At 51.8% G+C, this 21538-nt stretch overlaps 2 protein-coding genes across 2 annotated transcripts; one reads left to right on the top strand and one right to left on the bottom strand.

The window, feature by feature from the left end:
* The first annotated feature begins 9972 nt into the window (after window positions 1-9972).
* Window positions 9973-13435, top strand: WDR38 (WD repeat domain 38). Its single transcript, XM_081312074.1, has 9 exons — window positions 9973-10038; window positions 10483-10603; window positions 11645-11761; window positions 11868-11965; window positions 12236-12316; window positions 12403-12534; window positions 12652-12801; window positions 13138-13185; window positions 13266-13435. The coding sequence occupies exons 1-9, from the start codon at window positions 9976-9978 to the stop codon at window positions 13338-13340; spliced, it is 885 nt and encodes a 294-aa protein (XP_081168200.1). The 5' UTR covers window positions 9973-9975; the 3' UTR covers window positions 13341-13435.
* Window positions 13436-13566: 131 nt separating this feature from the next.
* On the bottom strand, window positions 13567-18443 carry RPL35 (ribosomal protein L35). Its single transcript, XM_081312060.1, has 4 exons — window positions 18305-18443; window positions 17805-17941; window positions 16517-16598; window positions 13567-13751 (listed from the first exon to the last, which is right to left on the bottom strand). Exons 1-4 carry the CDS (start codon window positions 18305-18307, stop codon window positions 13602-13604), a joined length of 372 nt encoding a protein of 123 aa, XP_081168186.1. The 5' UTR covers window positions 18308-18443; the 3' UTR covers window positions 13567-13601.
* Between the last annotated feature and the right edge of the window lie 3095 nt (window positions 18444-21538).

The following is a 21538-nucleotide window of genomic DNA, read 5'->3' as shown; positions in this document are numbered from 1 at the left end:
AAGGAAGGAGGGATGGAAGGAGGGCAGGAAGGAAGGAGGGAAGGAGGGAAGCAGCAGAGGTGGAGGGCTCACTGGGGCCCGGGGCCATTGGCTGCTGAGGCCCTTCCCTCTTGGTCTGTGGGGACAAGGGAAGTATGGCCATCTTGTCCCATTGTTCCTGAGTTGTTTTTTAAGTCAGAATTTATGGAACACCAGTTGTGTGCCAGGTCTGCGCTCCGTCTTGTGACTCCTGACAAGGGACATCATCAGTCCCCAGCCTCAGAGGAGACTTAGGAGATTAAGTGACTCGCCCAAAGTCACCCAGCTGAAGAGCTGCCCAGGCGGTCAGGTCCCATGTTTTTTTTTTTTTTTTTTTTTTTTTTTTGAGAAGGGGGGGGAGAGAGAGAGAGAGAGAGAGAGAGAGAGAGAGAGAGAGAGAGAGAGAATTTTTTTTAATATTTATTTTTTAGTTCTCGGCGGACACAACATCTTTGTTGGTATGTGGTGCTGAGGATCGAACCCGGGCCGCACGCATGCCAGGCGAGCGCGCTACCGCTTGAGCCACATCCCCAGCCCTGGTCCCATGTTTTCATCCCCTCGGAGGCCAGCATTTTTCAGATAAGGAAATCGAGGCTCATGGCATGAGGCCAATAAGTGGTGGGATTTAATCTGGGGACTTGAACCCAGATCTAAGTGGCATTGGACCATTACACAGTGGGGGCTGCTGGGACTTGGTCAGGGACACACGGCTGGGGTGGTGGGAAACGGACACTTGAGTAGCCTGAGTTTCTGAAAATGGGAGGAAGTCTGACAAAGGCCATCTACCTCCCTGGACAGGCCGGAAAGTGCCTCAGATAGGATTAAGGACAGCCTCCGGCTCCCTGCCCCAGACACAGGCCCCAGGGGTTAAAGAGCCCATTATCATGAGGGGGCAGCCGAGCGAGGCTCAGTTCCCTGGCGCCTGACAAAATGGTCAGTGGAACAGTCGTGGCCCCAGGGTACGGTGGTGTGTGTGTGTGTGAGCTTGCTGTGACAAGACCTAGAGTGCAAGAGGGAGGGGAGGCTGCAGGGAAGCCAGCAGCCTGCCCCCCAACTCCTCCACAGGAAAACTAAGCCCCAGATAGGGTCACCAGCCTGGGGTCATACACCTTTCAGGTCCCATCTCTCTGGCAGCAAGGTGGAGGACCAGCTGGCACCTCATGGGGCCAGTGGCAAGTTCCAGGCACGAGCTGGTGAACCCCAGAACCCACAAGTTGTCTACAGTTAGTCCTGCAGCTCCAAGTTCCAGGTAGCTCAGAACAGCCCTAGTCCAGAGAGGCCCAGCAGGGACTAAGGTCACACAGTAAGTGTGAGGCTGCAAGTTGGTTCCTACCCTGCCAGGGCTACTCTCATTTTCTGGCTTGAGCTGTTTTCTACCCCACCCTTGCTCTCCCAACCCCCACCCACCAGTTGTCTCCGTGGAGGGCAATGCAGGCCACTCAGATTTCCATAGCATAAGTGGGTGCCTGGTGCCGCTGGGACAGTTGGGTGGACAGGTGGACAGAGAGAGCTGGTGGCCTCAAGAGGATCCAGCCAGGGATTGGACACCATAGCAGCTGCTCTGCACCTGCTCCAGGCTGTCTGAGGGGACCTGGCACCTGTGGGAGACCAGACCCTGGGTCCACGCCCTGGCTCTGCCACAGAACTGGCTGGTGACCCTGGCTTCGGCTGCTTCCTCTCCTGGCCCTCAACTCCCCATCTTCTGTACCTGCCTGGTGTGTGACAGGTGCAGAGCACAGCACAGTGCCTGGTGGCTCTGCTGTGGTGGGTGGGTGGCTGCTGCTGTTATTTACTACTACGACCTCGTGGCGCAAGAGGAGGTCCGGAGGCCAGAGAACCTGAGCCAGGGGCCTGGCGGCCACCTGACCCTGCAGCTCAGGTTCAGTCCCTCTTCTCTGCCAGCCGGAGCTGGTTCCCGATGCTGTCTGGCTGTCCTCTTCTCCTGCCAGCTCCCTTCAGGGATCCAGGGCTCTCCCACTGTGCGGCGGCCATGAATGTGGTGATTCAGTCATTCTGGCTCAAGTGGAGCCAGAGGCGCAGATTCCATCCCTGGGGGTCCTCCTCCCACCCTTCACCCCTTGGGGAACTCCAAGCCCCTTCTCACCCCCAGGGCTTCATGACAGCTGCCTTGAGAACCGCTGTCTGGCGCAGGCAATCCAGGTCTCCTGGCCAGACACTCCTGGCCTCGGCTTCATTTCTCCTCGCCAGCCTAGAATTCTTGTTTTCCACAGGTGTCCCCTGGGGGTGGCTCAGTGCCCACCACACCCCATTCTTGGCTGCTCTAGAAACAGGCTCTGCAACAGTGCCTCTGGGACCTTTATAAAGAGGTGACTTTCAGAACCTTCTTTTTCCCTGTTTTGCATCTGGCAAATACTTCTTCACTCCAGAGCCCATTGCCTCCTCCCAGAAGACCCCCCAGACTGCCCAGAGAGGGTCATTCCCCTCCTTGGGCTCTCTTAGGCTGTCTCACCTACGGAGTTCAGGGGGCAGGTGAGGCTCAGCCAGGTCAAGGGGCAAGATTCAGCAAGTATAGGAGGGAGGGAAGGGAGAGGGTAGAGGAGGAGGGCTCAAGGAGGAGGGAGGCATTGAGGGAGGGCAGAGACCTGGAAGGAAGGGAAGGGGGAGCCTGGGTCTGGCAGCACTGCCCCTGCCCTCTTCCAGCCCACACCCCCCCTCCCCCCTCTTCCCTGCCCTCCCTGGGGCCAAGCCCACCTCCCCAGGCTCTGGTGGGGAAGGGGATTCCAGGACCCCCTCCCTTCTTTCCTTCTTGCCTTTCTCTTTTTCAGTACTGGAGATTGAACCCAGGGGTGCTTTACCACTGAGCTATACCCCAGCCCCTTTTTTATTTTTTATTTTGAGACAGGGTCTGACTAACTTACCCAAGCTGGCCTCAAACTTGTGATCCTCCTGCCTCAGCCTCCTGAGAACTGGGACTATAGGTAAGTGACTCTGTGCCAGGCCAGGAGTCCCATTTCAGAGCCCAAGGAGGGCCACCAGCCCAAGAAGACCTGGGGACAAGGGACAACAGTAATGAACCACCATTTACCCCAGAGTTCTTGTCTGACAGTCCTCTGTGTAAAATGTCCAGCCAGTGCTACCCCAGATAGGACACAAGCAGAGCTGTGGCCAGGGCCCCCAGGGTGTCTTGCTGAGGGGGCTGGATCACCAGCCTGGGGGCTGTGAGCAGTACATCTCAACTCCTGCTGATCAGTGTCCTGGGCTACCTCACCAAGGTACAGCTGGGCGCCCTCCAAACCCCAGGAGTTAGAGGGAGGGCCACCAGGATACCAGCCTTGGTCTATTGCCTTCAGACAGCCAAGCCTGGACCAGTCCTCATCTGCCCCAGGGCACCTTGGGTCTCCTGGCCCTGACGTTTTTCTCCCAGAGCAGGGGTACAGCCCACGGGATCTTCGTTCAGGACTCAGGCCCGGCACCCTTCCTGGCTCTGCTGCCTGATGATCACATGGTCTTGGGTAAATTACTTCCCTCTTCAACTGTTGTCTTCCCATCTGTGAGGGATTTGCGCCCCCATCATGGAGATGGTGATCAATCATCCCAAGCAGGCCCTCCTTTCCCCCACTTCTTTCCCCCTCCTTTTTTGGGATGGGGAGCCTTGGTTAATTTCTTATGGAGGTAAGAGAGGGCAGTGGGCTTGCCCTCAGGCTCCAGTTTGGGGTGCACAGAGTGACCAGTCTTGACTGGTTGCTTGTGCGAGTTATTGGTCACCATGGATGACAGGTAACCATTTCCTGAGCACCAACAATACACAAGGCCTGGGGCCTCATTTAATGGGTCACACCTCTCAGAGCCCCAAGAACCCAACATCACTATGTTACAGAGGAAAATGGGGTTTTCAAGGGAGAAGTCATTAGAACATCCTCCCAAACTCCTCACTGGGTTCTCCTTGAAAGAGTGACGTGGTCAGGGGCAGAGCAGGGGGACACCTGTCATCCCCAGAGCTCAGGGGCTGAAACAGGAGGATTGCGAGTTCCAGGTCAGACGCTGTCTCAAAACATAAAAAAGGCTGGGGGTGTGGCTCTGGGATAGAGCACCCCTGGTTTCAACTCCCCCCACAAAGAAATTAATTAATTGAAGACATTGGCTTGTGTACTAGGAATAGAACTGTACAGAAATGTGACAGGGTTGGGGCTGGGCTCAGTGGCAGAACGCTCTCCTAGCACGTATACACACACACACACACACACACACACACACACACACATATATACATATATACATTGTGTCCATCTACAAATAAAAATATATATATTAAAAGAAAGAAAGAAAGAAAGAAATCTGACAGAGACCAGGAGAGGGAGAGAGAAGTCAGCTAGACACTTGGTGTCATGAGACCTGGGCCACCCTGCCACTTCTGGGACAGCTTAGGTCTTGGTAGAGCTGGGTGGACCAGGAAACAATCCTAAAATCCTTGTAAGTGTAGACAAGGAGCTCACCTGAAGAATAATAGGGCAAGAACCTGGGAGAGTAGGACAACGTGTGATTGTCTCTGTGTCCCCAGAGGACTCTTTATCATTGTCATGTCCAGAAACATTTAAGGATTAAAAAAACATGAAATAAGTGGAACACCTAAGAGTCCTCTGTCTGGGCTGTGGCCCTGCTGGCTGCATAGCTGGCTACCACACCAGCCCCTCACTCCATCCCAACACTGGGCCAGGCACTAGGAGGGTGGAGGCTCAAGGCTTCCATTGTGTCCATCCCAGGGCCTCAGAGCACTCTTTTCTTCTGTAAGAGTCACGGGAATGTGGGTGAGGCCCAAGGAGGCCTGTGGCCACAAGTCCCTGAGCCCTGGAGCTGGGAGGGCCAGGAGCTGTTGGAGACAGTGGGTGGTAGTCAGGCCCCCTGAGCTTCTCAGTTTTCTTCTGGCATCCGGGTCATGTTGCTACCCAAACAGAAGTGTTTTGGCTGGAGAAATTGTATCTCACAAGAGCCAGAGTGTTACTGGGTGGGGTGGTGCATGCTCATATTCCCAGTGACTTGGGAGGCTGAGGTAGGAGGATTGGAGTCTAGCCTCAGCAACTTAGTGAGGCCCTGTCTCAAAATACAAAAATAGAAAGGTTGGGAATCTCCAGTTCTAAAGAGAAAAAGAGAAAGAGGAGCCTGTGTGAAAGGTGTGAGTTTATACCACACTGAATGGCTCAGAGGCTGGAAGCCGGCAGCAAGATAGCACCACTGTGCTTCTTTTCTAGAAATGGCAAACCCAGCGGTTGCCGCCCTGTTAGGCAGTTTTGATGGTCAAAATGTCCACTGATGAGACAGATTGTTCAGTAGGTGGCCTGAGTGCTCAGAGAAGGAAGCAGTAGCCAGAGAAGCCAAGGAGGGTCAATGGAAGTTAAACCAAACCACTTGCCCCTCCTTAAAAAAACAGGGTGACCAGTTATTAAATCTGGACACAGAGTTTTTTCCCTGCTATCTCTGAGGCTCCTGGCTGGGCTCACATTAGGGGATGCGGCCATGCTAGCTAACCATTCAGAGCTGAGGATACGCTCACTGCTCCCCGGGGGCCAGATATGCTGGACAGACATGAACTGAGCCCCAATGCCAACACTCCCAGGAAGGGTTGGTCACCACCCTTAAGTTAGAGTTGAAGAAGAGAAACGCAGAAGGTGGGGAATGGTCCCAGGTCACAGCTGGTAGGTGATGGAGCCAGATTTGGATGAAACTGTCTGTCCCCAGAGCACACAGGTGCAGGTGCACAGCTGGCTTTAGACAGACCTAGAGATAGATCCCTAATTGACGGACAGCAGGGAGGAGGTGGCGCAGAAGCCCAGGTCTCCAAGGACTGCCAATCAAGGTGTGCTGACCGGGCTGGGGATGTGGCTCAAGTGGTAGCGCACTCGCCTGGCATGCGTGCGGCCCGGGTTCGATCCTCAGCACCACATACAAACAAAGATGTTGTGTCCGCCGAAAACTAAAAAATAAATATTAAAAAATTCTCTCTCTCTCTCTCTCTCTCTCTCTCTCTCTCTCTCTCTCTCTCTCTCTCCCCCCTCTCTCTCTCTCTCACTCTATAAAAAAATAATAAAAAAATAAAATAAAAAATAAAAGGGAGTAATGAGGGGCTGGGGTTGTGGCTCAGTGGTACAGCACTTGCCCAGCATGTGTGAGGCACTTCTTAGCACCTCATAGAAATAGATAAATAAAATAAAGGTCCATGGACAACTAAAAATACGTATTCTTAAAATTTAAAAAAAAAAAAAAAGGTGTGCTGACCTCCCCTAGCCAAGGGATGGCCATATAACCCCCTGTTGGGTCAATCACATGCTCTTCAAGAATGAAGTGTTTCAACCTCCCTTGGAAAAGGCAGTTTGACTTCCTGTCCTTCCTAGCCTGATGGTATTGTTGTCTTCCCATTGTGACGCCCAGCCTGTCTCACATGGCCATCCATGGTTTAGTTGTTTGCAATTGGAGTCTTGCTCGGGCTGCATTACCTTCTCCCCACTTGGACATCTCCTGTGGGAGTGTGCCCTCCCCTGGGTCCACTGGCTAGTCCTTGATTCCCATGGGTACGGGCAGGAGCAGAAACAACATCACTGGAGGTCTGTAGTGATTGGTCACAGGGCTCTGTCCTTGCCCCGTCCCACGGAGCATCATTTCCCCAATTTGGATTTTGAAATCCAGAAGCCTACTCATAAATTCGCAGCTGCCACAGTAGAATTAATGCTTTGTGCAAAGAAAGTGGGACTCTTATAGTGCTCAAGAGTGGATGAGAGCCAGGAAGATGACATTTAACCAGCGTAATATAAGGTCTTCATGTGTTTCCGAAGAATCCACTGCAAGTACCAGACGGGGAGGGAGAGTTGGCTGGACAGCAGTTCGTGGGAAAAAGCACATGCTGTGTTTGTAGTGACTCATGCAGCTGCTGAAACCACAAGTGCTTCTGGTATTGCAGGCCACCTTACCAGAGACTGAGTGTCTAGGAAGTGGAGGGGACAGTGCCTTTCCACGCAGCAGTTGCCAGTCCATGTAAGGAACAGTTCTGGTCCCCAAACACCAGGAGGGGCATTGAACACACATCAGTGTGTTCTAACAGAGGTGATCCAGGTCATGAGGAAGTCACAGAGACTTGAGGGCATTGATTATAGCTCGGGGGACCCATGGGGAACCAGGATCCCAGTATGCAAATGATTGTAGGGGGCCCCAGAGAAGAGGCCCAAAGGCAAAGTACTGGGCACCAGCTTCTGGAACTTAGAGATGTTTTCGTCAAGGTCCTTTGGGTGGCAAGCACCTGTCAGAGCTCACTTGGCACAAGGGATTCACTGTAAGGTTCTTTTAGTTCTGGAGGGGCAGGCCTGGGGACTGGAGCGGGGAGCCGGGAGCTGGCAGGAGCTGGGCAATCAGCTCCAACTCTCTGCTTCCTCTCTTGCCACAAAATATTTTTCCCTGCTTCTCAAAGCACTGGTCAGAAAACACTGCCCAACCCTGGCGCTACATAACCCCTCACCCTAAACCCAGCAGCTCCAAAAACTGTTCAGGCCTGGGAGGAACAAGGAATGAGGCAGAGAGCAGGAAGCCAGGAGAGTGGGGAGAGGTGGGAAGCACCAGGTGGGCCGGGCCAGGTGGGCAGGGCTGACTCCTATGAACTGAGGACACTCCTCTGGCAGCTTGGAGCAGGAGTCATGCCTGCCCGTGCTAGTCTCCTTGCTTCCTTCCTTTTGCAGACTGAAGTCCTCCGGGGATTTGGGTTTGCTTATCTCTGAGGCAGGAGCTCTAACTTAGGCTGAGGGACAAGGTTTGGCAAGGGAAGGTAGTGGACAAGCAAGTGAGGTTTGAGCTTGATTTGAGGATGGAGAAGAGCACTCCAGGCAGAAGGTACTGCTGTTAACAGGCCCAGGTGAAGGTGATGGTGGCAGAAGGGGCAACGTGGGCGTGGGGGTAGGATGAAGCCCCGAGACTAGGGTTCGTGGTAGCTCACTGCAATACCAGACCTCAGGAGCAAGGAGATACATTTTAACCCCAGCTCCACCCCATGGGCAGAGGAATCACTGGGCCTGGTAGACAAGATCGACTGGGAGGGCTCTGGGAGTAACAGTTGGGCTGAAGAAGGCAGTCTGGGCCCACAGAGTGAGCAAGAGTGACCAGGTGGCTAGAAAATGTGCCCAGAGAAGGGGCATGGGGTCGAGGTATCTGAGCAGGGGGAGGCCAAGGGCCAGAGATCTCATTCTGGGAGAACGCGTCTGGGACCCATGCCCAGGGTTGGGGGCCAGCCATCTAGTTCCAGCTCAGACGGGGACTAGAGGAGCCAACTCAGTGACCTGGGTCCTCTGGGAGTGTAGATGGGGGTGGGGCTGCCTCAAAGCCACCATTGTTGCCCCCTCACTCGCCTGACTGTCTGGGGCCTAAAATACAGCAGGAACACAGCTATCCCGTGAGAAGTTTCTGGCCAAGGGGCCTGGGGGAAGGGGCTGAGTCCCTGATGGGAACCCTTGAGTTTGAAACACCCAAAGCCCAGCTGCCTAGCTGCCCACCTGCCTCAAGGATCCTAGAATCCATTGGGGGTGAATGTATCCCACCTTGTTGTTCCACTGTGGCTGGGGCTGGTTGGGAGACAGCTTGGGTTCTGTCCTCAGCTCTGCTGGGTGACTGTCAAATTCTGTCCCCTTGGGGACTTCAGTTTTCCAGATATACCAGGAGTCAGTGATATAGCACCTGCTTCCAAACCTTGGAATTCACAGCACATGGTCTGGATACAGATCCCAGAGTCAGTCAGATGTGGGACAAAATCCTGGTCCCGCCTCCACTGTCTGAGTGGCCTTGGGCAAGTCTCCTATTTCTTGGGTCCTGTTTCCTCAGGACCTGTTCTTTCCAGGTTTCTGGCCAAGTTTACAAGCCAGATCCTGTTTTGGTGGGTGTGAGGCAGTACTGGAAATTGAACCCAGGGCACTCTATCACTGAGCTACAACCCAACCTTTTTTATTTTGAGATAGGGCCTGGCTAAGTTGCCAGGTTGACTTGGAACTTGAGATCCTCGTGCCTCAGCCTCCCAAGTCACTGGGATTTGACCCCACTTTTTTCTTTTTTGGTACCAGGGATTGAACTCAGGGGCACTCAACCACTGAGCCACATCCCCAGCCCTATTTCGTATTTTATTTAGGGACAGAGTCTCATTGAGTTGTTTAGCTCTCACTTTTGCTGAAGCGGGATTTGAACTCGCAATCCTCCTGCCTCAATGTCCAGAGCTGCTGGGATTACAGGCGTGCACCACTGCACCTGGCTTGACCCCATTTTTTAATGCTCTGAATTTTGCGCTCACTGCCTCTGGCTCCCCACACCCTAGAGTGTAGTGATGGCTACTGTTCCCAGTCCTCTCCTGATCTTTCTCAGCCTCTGAACCAATCATTCCTAGATCGAAGGTTCTTGGCTCCAAAGCCCGTCCTCTTGGGCACCTACTGTGTTCCAGGCCCTTTCTGTGCTTGGTTCAGCCTTGGAGTCCTGCCGGACAGGGCTGATCCTCCCCGGTGTGCAGATGGGTAAATAGGCTCACTGCTACCCCGAGTCCTGTTAAAGAGATCTGCGAAGCGCTTTGCAAACTGCATAACATTGAACACGGGCTCAGAGCCTGCGGGCGCGCTGGGCCGAGCCGAGGTGCGTATCTGGCGCGCCCTCTAGCGGCTGCTCTGAGCAGTCGCGACTCGTGGTTGAGCAGCCCAAAGCCGGGCAGGCAAAGGCCAGCGCTGGAAGCCTCTCCTCCCAGCTGCCCGCGGCGGTTCTGCCAGCCGCAGCCGCACCTTCCCCAACTTGAGAGCTCTTCCCCAGATTTTGTTTCTCCTTGTGGCTTCCCAAAGTCCCCAACGCGGCTGCGCACCCCGCCCTTATTACCATGGAGATCTCTTGTACACAGTTTCCCCTTTTCCTCGGGCCAGTCCTAAACGCGGTTCCGCAGGCGGGACTAGCGCTGGCCTAGGAGGGAATCCTCCAAGGTCGGACCGTCGGGGGCCCATGAATAGCAGGGCTCCACTTTCCGTGGGGAGAGTGACATTCTTTGGCCGGCATCGCGGGGAGGTGAGGCCCAATGGGCTTTGCCCAGGCTCTAGGCTCCTCGCTTGAGAGTCCCCGGTTCTGTGTAATGGGGGTTCAGGGTGTTCCCTGGGCTTCAGCTCCAGAACGGGCTCTAGGTTTTGGGCTCTGGTTCCAGAGAGGGCTTGAAGCTCCTGCTGGCTCCAGTATTCTTGGGCTTTGGCTCTAAAATGAACTCAGGGCTGCTCTGAACTTGCTCCCCCTCTGTAACGGGGTCTTGCCTCTGGGGTTCTAAGGCGGGCTCCAGCTCTGGCTTCAGCTCAGGTTACAGGGTTCTGAGCTTGGGTTGTACAGTGAGGCCTGAAGTCCAAATCACCACTGCAGGTTCCTGGGCAGCGTTTAGGGCTGGCCCAGGAGGATGGGATCAGAAGTGAATGGACAGGTATCTCCTGTCCCAGAAATGGGACCACATCTGTGCTCTACTTCCAGGTCAACTGCTCTGCCTTCTCTCCCGATGGCCAGACGCTGCTCACAGCCTCTGAGGACGGCTATCTGTACGGTTGGGAGACCAAGAGTGGGCAGCTGCTGTGGAGGCTGGGTGGCCACACAGGTGGGGCTCTGCAGTCTGGCTGGGGGACAGAGGTCCATAGGTCTGTGCTGGCATTCTGCAGAGCCTAACTTAATGACCTCCAACACTGGTCCTGGACATAGCTGGAGCAGCAAGACAAGGAGACAGGACTTCTTGATAGCTGGGGCTTCCAGCTCTTAGATCAGAACTCAGACCTTAATTTTTATTTTTTTCCAGTACTGGGGATTGTACCCAGGGGCACTTTACCACTTAGTTACATTCCCAGCCCTTTTTATTTTTTGAGATAGCGTCTGGCTAAACTATTGAGGGTGGCTTTGAACTTGCAATCCTGCCTCAGCCTCCCAAGTAGCTGGGATTACAGACGTGCACCATCACATCTGGCACTTATTAACCATTTTAAAGGTAGAGTTCAGAGATAAGTACATTCACGTTACAAAACTAATTTATAGAATTCTTTTCATTTTGCAAAACTGAAACTGTACCCACTAAACAACTCCTCTCCCTACTCCCAACCACCGTTCTACTTCCTGTCTTATCAATGGTGTTTGTCTTTTTCACTGGCTTCACTTAGCATGCCTTCTAGGGCCATCCATATTCTATCTACCACTTTTGGACTATGATCTTGGTTGTCATGTCACCTGACCCAGTTCCTTCCTCTATAGAATGGAGATAAGTTGCTACCTTACAAAATCAGATAACACAAAAAGCCTAGCACCCAGTAAAGACCCAGTAGACTTAACTATAAGGGAGAGAAGGAAAACAAAACCAGGAAATTGCAGAGCAGACTAACACCATGAGTAGGGAAGTCCAGGCTGGGGAGCTGAAAGGCAGACTGGAACGGAGGCTGGGAGTTAGGGAGGTTTCAGGGAGGAGGTGCCTACATCTGAGTAGACTTTCTAGAGTAATAAACTGGGGTCAGATATTCCAGGCCGAGCCTTGGCCAGGCCTAGGTTGGAAATCCAAGCATTTCCAGGTGACTGGAGTTTGGGTGATGGGTGGGCGGCCAAAGACCTGGGCAGTGAGCAGAGGGTAGAGGGCAGTGCCCTTAACTCCTTGCCTCAGGCCCGGTGAAGTTCTGCTGCTTCTCCCCCGATGGCTACTTTTTTGCCAGCTCCTCCAGTGACCGTACCATCCGCCTGTGGGACCTATCAAGAGCCGAATGTCTGTGGGTGCTGAAAGGTGAGTGGGGGTGGGCCTGGGTGCCACGTGGCCAGCCTGGGTCCCCTTCCAGGCCTGTATCCTGTTTCACCTCCCCCAACTTCTGTCACTGGGATGGTGACTGCAGGTCACCATCGGAGTGTGGAGACACTCAGCTTCAGCCCTGACTCAAGACAGCTGGCATCAGGTGGCTGGGATAAGCAGGTGATTCTCTGGGAAGTACAGGTATGTGAAGGGGCTGGGGACCACCACCTGCCACACCTCTTGCTTTGCTGGTCCAAACCCTTGCTAGTTCCCCACTGCAGCCCTCCCAGCCTCCCTACACACACCCCATCAGATCTTGGGCCTCAATCTCCTTTGCAGGAGATCCCCATCTGGGCTGCCTCTCCTCCCTGCTATCTAGGCCCCCAGTGCTTCCCCAGGCAGTGCTCTTATCACAATACCCAGGCTGCCAAGCAGGGAGGGCCTGGGTCTGCCCTCTGCCTCTCTCCTCAGTCGGGACACAAACTGCGCCACTTGGAAGGGCACCATGACTCCATCCAGAGTAGCGACTTCTCCCCCAATGCCAACTGCCTGGTAAGCTTCACTTCTGCCTTGACCCCTGCCTCAGTGGCCCCAGAAGGGCAGGCTGGGGCTACTTCAGTTATGGCCACTGCTTACAGGCCACAGGCTCATGGGACTCTACTGTGCGCATCTGGGACCTGCGGGTAGGGACCCCAGCTGTATTCCACCAGGAACTGGAGGGTCACAGCGGCAACATCAGCTGTTTGTGTTATTCATCATCTGGCCTCCTGGTAAGGTGGGCTGCCCTGGGTTTCAGGATAGTCTTTGGCTGGACATGAGACCCTTAAAGAGCCATTTGGGTGTCCAGTGAGCATGCTGGCCCCATACTGTCACAGAGCTCTCTTTAGGGATCTGGCTCCTGGGACAAGAACATCCACATCTGGAAACCCAAAAGCAGCAGCCTGATGGTCCAGCTCAAGGGCCATGTAGCCTGGGTGAACAGCATAGCTTTCTCTCCGGATGAGGGGCAGCTGGCCAGCGCTAGCTACTCGGGAACGGTAACCTATCCAGCCCAACCCAGCCATTCCTGACTCCTTGCTCACGTGCCCCGCTTCCCAGAGTCTTCAGTACCCATTTCCAGAAATGTCCATAAGTCCACTAGCCCAATCTATTTCGCCAGCACTAAGGTCTGAGTCAGACCAGACTGCAGTGGAATTGACACTTCTATGACTTATATAGCTTCAGGCATGACATGGCGAAGGCCATTTAAAATGTACCCTGCAGATAAGAAGCTTCATTCAGATCATGATGGTGTCCGGGACTTGTTGGGGAGCTGCTTCAAAAATGCCACTGTGGCCTATTGAGGTTCCTATCCCTTATTCTTCTACTTCCAGATCAAAGTCTGGGACTACAACACAGGAAAGTGCCTTGAAACCTTGAAGGTAAGACCTGTAGCTGCAGCCCCAGTGAGGGATCCAGGAAGGACTTCAGGACCTGGAGCTTGGTGCTGTGCTTCTGGCAGGGATTTCTGGATGTGGCCCACACCTGTGCCTTCACCCGACAAGGCAAACTATTGGTGTCTGGAGCTGCTATTTAGGCGAGACACCAAGTCCACTGCTTGTTCAAGTCACACTTGAACAACACAGGCCCACAGTAACTAAGAGTGCCCATCAGACCCTGCAGCCAGGACTGCCAGCACCACACCAAGGCAGCTGCTGTCTACGGGTGGCAGGACCACTAGACACCTGGCACTGTAGCTCCAGCCTTAGCCCCAAACCACCTATTCAGTCTGGTCTGTGGAAACAGCATTAAGCACAAAGCACTGAAAGCCAGTTTTTGTTTTATTGCGCCGTGACACTCAGGCTTTGACCGCGTACTTGCGCAGAGGGTACAGCCGCTCTTTCCGCTGCTGCTTCTTGGTCTTTAGGTTCTCCTCGTGCTTGTTGAGCCGGCGGCGCATAGCTCGTGTCTTCTTGGGCCGCAGGTCCAGGGGCTTGTACTTCTTGCCCTGGGACACAGACAGCAGGGTCAATCTGAGAATAGGATTTTAGGGGCAACAGCAGGATGAAGAAGACCTGAGGGGCCAGAATGAGACTTGGAGAGACCACTAGGAAGATGCTGAGTGGGAAGGTGCTGTGGGGACAGAGAAGTTGGTTTGCAGCAAGGGGTTGTAGGACGTTCACCCAATAAGAGGCTGCTATGTGGGACTGAAGGCCAGCAGGCCACATGCTCACTCACCAGCCCAAAATCCAAGGCTGGTGGGGCTGTCCTCATTTTATGTAAGGCTGTTGACTCACTGGGTCTAGAGGTACCCACACCTCAGTGTTCCTTCTACTTGCCAGGCTGCCAATAATGAAGCCAAAGTCACACCACAATCCAACAAAGGGCATGTGACACCCACCAGATCCCAGGGTGGTTACTAACTACTACCTTGGCTTTCAGTTATGCCAGATATTGAGGAAGATTTGGCCAAGATTACCAGCATAAGGGGCAGGCTCTGCCCCTCTACTGCCCAGAGCTGAAAAAGAGCCATTGTGTTTACCCTCGGCTCCCACTCCTCTCAAGCCAAGGGCCCCAGACTAGGGTGGTTCACTGGTCTCTTCTTTGTTCAGCAACAGACCTGAGGACAAGGCCCAATGTGAGCATAGCAACGAAGCAGACCTAGTTTCTGCTCAAGGAGCTCCCAACCCAGTAGCAAAGATTGAACAGACAACAAGGCCCAAAGATGAGGAGGCAGCAGTTTCAGGAAGGCTCCTTTTAGCAGCAACAGCCTCAAAGGCTAGCACGAAAGACATCGGTTGAAAGGGCAGGAAGCAGAGCATGTGTAAAAGCCTCACATCTCTCCCTGGGGGACCAGCCATCCAATGGGCAGGAGACAAGGCAGAGAACCGCAGAGAGAAACTATGGAAGGCGATGAGGGCAAGCCCTGGAAGAAACTCAAAGGAAAGGAAATCTTGTCCACCCACTTCCTGCTCATCTGCTGGTACTGGTGGGGCACTTAATTTACTTCAAGTTTACTACCTCTTGCAAGCTCTGCTGTACAACACAGCAGCCACTCGCTACACATGGCTGACAGTGCAGCATGGAACATCACCATCAGTGTTCCCCTGTGTAGCCCTCACCCCTACCTCCTCTACTGAGCAGTTTGAGCTGAGAGCAGGGGCCCTCAATGGATGGCTAGTTATGAGGCTCCAGACTCACTCCTAAGGATAAAAATGTCCTCTCACACAAATGTGCACACACCCTATCAGGAGGGTAACCACCCCCTACATACCAGTGTCTTCTGGGAAGCTGGCCCAGACACACCATACTAGCTTAAAAAAAAAAAAAAAATTGTAGACGGACACAATCTTTATTTATTATGTGGTGCCAAGGATAGAACCCAGTGCCTCACACATGTAAGGCAGGTGCTCTACCACTGAGGCCCAGCCTCAGTCCCATACTAGCTTTTTTGGTGAGTCAAACCCCAACACTAACTTGGGTTTTGATGTGAAGCCACTAGATAGCATTAATTAATCCCCATCAGATGACTTCAATTAAGGGAGATTATCCAGAGTAATCCAGGCAGCTGATTCAGTCAGTCAAAACCATTTAAAAGCAAGATTGAGGTGCCCTCCAAGAAATCCGACCCGGGACAGCAGCTTCCAGTGTTGTCATGAGTCTTAGTCACATGAACCAATTCCAGACAGTAAATCAAATGTGTGAATTTAAGAACCCAATGGGTTCTGCTGGCACCTGGATAAGGCTAACTTTAAAGATAAGCCACAAAAATGGCCATTAACATTCAAGATCAAGGGGCTAGACACCTGTGGAAATCTGAGGAGCACCCATTAAGTCCTCTCTAAGACACAGTTAGGAAGCTAGGCCTGCCACTTTTCTGACTGTAGATGACTGAGCAACTTGACCTCTCTGAACCCTGGGGTTTGGCAAATGAGAATGGCAGATGCCTGGTAGCGACTGACACATAGCCCTGGCATTCCTACTTGCCTAATATGCTTAAGGTGCTGGGCCGGATCCTCAGTACTATAAGAATAAAACCGGGTAAAACTGGGGCTGGGGATGTGGCTCAAGCGGTAGCGCGCTCGCCTGGCATGCGTGCGGCCTGAGTTCGATCCTCAGCACCACATACAAACAAAGATGTTGTGTCCGCCAAAAACTAAAAAATAAATATTAAAATTCTCTCTCTTTATTAAAAAAAAAAAAAAAAAAAAAGAATAACACCACCCTGCCAGGCAATGTGGCCCATGCCTGTAACGCCGGCAACTAAAGAGGGTTGCAAAACTTAAAACTTAGATAAATAAAAATAAAAAGGGCTAAGGAAGTTCAGTGGTAAAATACCCCTGGGTTTAATGACACCCCTCCTGGGAAATGGGGCAGGGAAAGACAAACACAGAAAAACCTAACCCCCCCCCCCCCGAAATGCTCAAGTTGTCTTCAGCCAGATCCACTACCCACCACACCATTCTTGACATCTGCAATCATGCTGGTAAGATGAACTCTAGCTGAGTGTGCTGGCACACGCTCATGATCCCAGCAAAGGGATGGGGAGGCTAAGGCACGAGAATTATGAGTTTAATGTCAGCCTGGACAGAATAGATCCTGTTTCACACACGCACACGCGAACCCAGACACAAACTGGGAGGCCCTGGAGAACTCAAATATTCTCAGCCCCATGAACCCTAAAAGAACCTCTTCACAAAGGCCCCCCCCCCGCCCCGCCCGTGGAGGACTGGAACTTTGTTTTCTGCTGAAGTCCCCAGGGGGCCCCCTCACCTTATAGAATTTCCTGAGGTTTTCCTTTTGAGTCTGGTTAATGACAGTAAGAACACGGGCGATGGATTTTCGGACAACTCGGCTACAAAACAGAAACATCAATGAAGGGGGGTATGACACACAGTATCTCCAAGTATCTTGTTCAGGGCTAATAGTGACATTGTAGAGCAGGGACAAAAGCCATCCATGTTCAACCTGGAGAAAGGGATTCTGAACGTGAGAATGTACAGGGACTCGGAATAGAGTAAAAGGCTGTTAAGTCCAGTGCTTCTGAGCTAGGACGTGTTGGTTAAGGCAAAACCTGAGGCAGCTTAATGAAGAGGCAAGGAGGATCAGAAGACTTTCAATCCCAAGCCAAGAATGAAGGCTATGAAAACCCAATCCGCCATCTGAATTAGCGGAGAGGAGAGGGAATCATGCCAGAAGCCAGGTAACCAGCCTAATTTAAGGTCATGGGCATCTGACATTCAAGAAGTTGAAATGCAATGGGGATAGGGACAAATCTAGGAGCAGTCTGGGGCAAATATGGTCTTGAGGTCCAGTTGCCTATAATCAAGTCCTGCAACTCAGGAGACCGAGGCAGGAGGACCACAAGTTCCAGGCAAGCCTCAGCAAGTTAGCAAGATTGCCTCAGAAACAAAAATTTAAAAAGGGATGGGAATATATCTTCAGGGTAGATTGCCCTGGGGGGGTCAACCCTCAGTATCAGAACAAACATAGTCTGGAGGACCCATCACACAACTATGCTTATGTGTTCCTCACCTCAATCACCCGTTTCACCTGCCTAGGCAGAAATTTTATGAGTATGTAGGGTGGCATATTTTAAAGAGGAAACCTTTGCAAGGGGAACTGAATTACCTACCAGGTAAGATGTGGCAAAAGTGCAATTTACATTCAGGGAAATGACTCCAAATCCTAGTTCCTTTCACAAGTCTCCCTGATCCTTACTCAAGTTAACCAAGTAAGTTACAACTCAAATAAGAAGTCCGAGGCATGGAAAAAAGAAATCAAGTGCTCATTAGAGGTGGAAGGAAAGGTTCCAGTTAGGCTTTGGCGATAAACAGTTAAGAGCTTCAAGGACTTCAACCAATTCTTTTCCCAGCTACAAAAGCTGACCAAGGGAGCTCCAGAGAAAAAGCACACAAGATCAAAGGCAGTTAACAGTAAGCACATAGCGAGTCTCTCCCGCGCCCCCATGATTCACCTGAACAGGCCAGTTCCCGAAGCCAACTTCCTAAGTCCACAAACACTCCCAACACGCACGCGCTCCTCAATGCCGGCTACTTACATCTTAGAGAGCTTAGACGCCGCACCGCCTGTCACTTTGGCGACGCGCAGCTGGGACAACTCCACTTTCAAGTCGTCCAACTGTTTCAGCAGCTCCTCCTTCTTCTTGCCACGAAGGTCCCGAGCCTTAATCTTGGCCTGCGCGCGGGAAAGGTGTGGATCAGACACCCCGCGGATCGTCTTGTCTCCGCCATGGGGAGCCAGGGTCAGCACCCACCCTCAGGTCGTGATTCTGGCAGGGTACCCGAGGCCAGGAGGGCTACTAGGCTGGGCCACCAGCCCACCGCGCGACGTGAATATGAGGGCATTTGAGGCGCGCGCCATCTCCCGGGTCTAACCCGGGAGAGAAGACGGGAGACGGCCTGCGGCGGCACTAAGCCGTTCTGCGCGGAGATCCCTAACCCCAGCCGGCAGATGAGGCGCCGGTGTTCAGCCCGCACCCCCAATCCTAGCCCGGGAACTTCAAGGCGACCAGATGGCGCCGGATTTTCTCGCTCTCACCATAGCTGCACGACCCGCCGTTACCGGAGCCGAGGGAAAGAGGAAAAGGCGGAGCTGACCCCTGCAACTACTGCCGGGTGGCGGTGATCGCGGCCAATGGCGCCGCGGCTAGGACTCTCCGGCTCCGCCCTTTCCTCCCGGAGCGCCGCAGTACGTCCGGTCCCGCCCCGCCCCGCCCGCGGAACCCGCGCCGCTTCCGCAGGTGCGTTCTTCTTATCCTGCGTCCGGGGTTTTGTAGGTTGGCATGGGCCCTGAGCGGTGTAGTTGGGGAAACTGAGGCCTGGGATGGGCAGCCTCTGACCAGAGATGGCAGAGTAATATGGGCTTGAATTTACCCACTCATTTATTTGTTCATTCATCGGGAAACCTTGTAGCTATCCCAATCTGTGCTGCTCAGCTAGGGGCTGGTGGTCTGGAGGTGCGGAAGGGATGAAAGGTTAGGGTTTTCGAAGGTGAATTAACTCAGCCGCTGTCTTGGAGGAATTTATGGTGCAAGGTGGGCGGAAAGAGGCGAAGTCAGATGGCTGTTATCCAACTCTAAACGTTCTGGTGGAGGCAGTATGCAGCAGTGGAAATAGCATCCATAGACTTTTTTTAGTGAACTCGACGGGTTTAGAATTTTTGCAGTGTTGCCAGGTACTGGTGGAAACTCTTTTTGACAAATCCCTTCCCCCTTTTAAGTCTGTTTTCTCACCTGTGAAATAGGGTGTTTACCAGGATTAGAGAAGATACATACAAAACTCAGTACAAGACCTTATGCATAATAATCACTGGTATTAATGTTCTTAGTGGAATGAACACTTAAGTTGGACCCTGAAAATTAAATAGGAACTCACAAAGCAGGAGGGTTTTAGGTTTCTGACTGGGCATTTCCATTGCTGCCCCAGTCAGCGGTCATTAGTCGGTACTCTGGTGTCCCTCCACTGCCATTAACAAAGATAGGCCATCTCTTAGAGCTCTAGTAAAGCCTCTTGTTAACTGAGCGGTGTGGCAGTCACGTGTAATCCCAGTGGCTCCTGCGGCTGAGACAAGAGGATTACAAGTTCAAGGCCAGCCTTAGCAATTTAGTGGGGCCTAAGCAATTTAGTGAGACCCTATCTCAAAATAAAAAAGGACTGGGGATGTAGCTCATGGATATAAAGTGCCTCTGGGTTCAATCCCTGAACCCCACCCCCCCAAAAAAGAAGCCTCTGGTTGCTGTCATGTGTCACTTAATCCTGGGAGCTTTCTTCCACCCCATTATAAGTAGCAACCTCTCCTTGTGTCTCAGACTCTCTGTGCAACCTGATTTGGCCCTAAACATAGTTAAATGATGTGCCTATGTATCTGTCTTCACAGCCAACCTGGAAGTTCCCTGGAGGCAGAACCACTTGTTTTTATGGTCTCCAGACCCAGCCCATGGATATTTTTCACATGAATGAGTTAACAAGCCTTGCCCCAGACCACAGTGAGACAGACTTCCAGGAAATGGAAGGACATGGGTAAAAGGACAGACAGGGCAATCTTGGCATGGATTAGATTGAGATGGAAGTCTAAAGGTATACCAGGGCTTTGCTGTCCTATTTACCAAATGCTTATAGTTCTATTACAATTAATGCTTGTTTGATATTTTGAATTTGAAGTCACATCTGACTCCCTTGTTTCTTACATGCCACCAGCAAATCCCATTTACTCTACCTTGCAAATATACCTGATTCCTACCACCCTTATTGATGCCTGCTTAGCCTGAGCTATCACTGCCTATTATCTGGACCATTAGTGCAACCTCCTAAATAATGTCTGCTAGCTGGGCGCAGTGGTGAATGCCTGTAATCCCAGGAGCTTGGGAGGCTGAGGCAGGTGGATCACGAGTTCAAAGCCAGCCTCAGCAAAAGTGAGGCACTAAGCAATTCAATGAGACCCTGTCTCTATGGCTCAATGATTGAGTGCCCCCGAGTTCAATCCCTGGTACCAAAAAACAAAAAAACACCTAAATCATCCCTGCTTTGGCTCTTGCTCTCAGATGTGTTCCTAATACAGCTGCTACAGGACTCCTTGTCAACTAAATCAGAAGTCAGGTCATATCACTCCTGTGCTCACAGTTCCCAGGACTGTCCCTTCAGAGTTACGACTGCATCCTTTTTTTTTTTTTTTTGGTACTGGGAATTGAACTCAGGGCATTCAACCACTGAGCCACATCCCCTGGCTAATTTTGTATTTTATTTAGAGACAGGTCTCACTGAGTTGCTAAGCACCTCACCATTGCTGAGGCTGGCTTTGAACTCATGATCCTCCTGTCTCAGCCTCCCAAGCCCCTGGGATTATAGGCATGCGCCACTGCACCCTGCACGACTGCATTCTTCATCTAAGAAATTTGCCCTTCAGTATTCAGTTATTACTGACATAGTATAATCTGGATTTTTGAATCTTTTTTTTTTTAATATTTATTTTTTAGTTTTAGGTGGACACAATATCTTTTTTTTTTTTAAAGAGAGAGAATTTTAATATTTATTTTTTAGTTATCAGCGGGCACAACATCTTTGTTTGTATGTGGTGCTGAGGATTGAACCCGGGCGGCACGCATGCCAGGCGAGCACGCTACCGCTTGAGCCACATCCTCAGCCCCTGGATTTTTGAATCTTATCTCCTTGACAAGTAGAAGTCTGTGACCATGAGCTGTAACATTATTTCTTTCACCACTTTTTGGGGGGCTGTTTCCTTACTTGTAAAATAAGCATTTCTGGTTTCAAGTATCTTCTGATCAGGATGTTCTGGGGGATATGAACTTTTTACTGATTTGTGGACTACCAGAGTCACACAAATGTCTTCCCAGGTATGGAGCTGAAGTACATATGGGTTTTGATAGTTTCCAGAACTTCAGACTATTCAGACTTCCATGGTGGGAATTTGTATCTTTAGCTTCCAAGGTTAGGTTGCATCACAGTCTGGCAGCATATTTTTTTTCCTTTTATTTTTTTTTTAAATATTGACTTTTTTTTTAGGTGGACACAATATCTTTATTTTTATGTGGTGCTGAGGATTGAGCACTTGAGCCACATCCCCAACCCCTTTTTACTTTTTTAACCTGTAGATTGTTCGGTGTGAAGTATTCGTAGCAATGAAAATGGACTGGGGATATAGCTCAGTGATGGAGCACTTGGCCTAGCTATCCCTTAGTACAGTGTTGGGAGTGGGGGAGGAATCAGCTTGGTTGTCATAACAAAATAGCAGACTGGGTGGCTTAAAGCAATGAAA

The sequence above is a fragment of the Spermophilus citellus genome (assembly GCF_964194105.1).
Source record: "Spermophilus citellus genome assembly, chromosome: 2".
Lineage (NCBI taxonomy): Eukaryota > Metazoa > Chordata > Mammalia > Rodentia > Sciuridae > Spermophilus > Spermophilus citellus.
The sequence above is the reverse complement of the archived record's forward strand: the minus strand, read 5'-3'. Positions and strand labels throughout refer to the sequence as shown.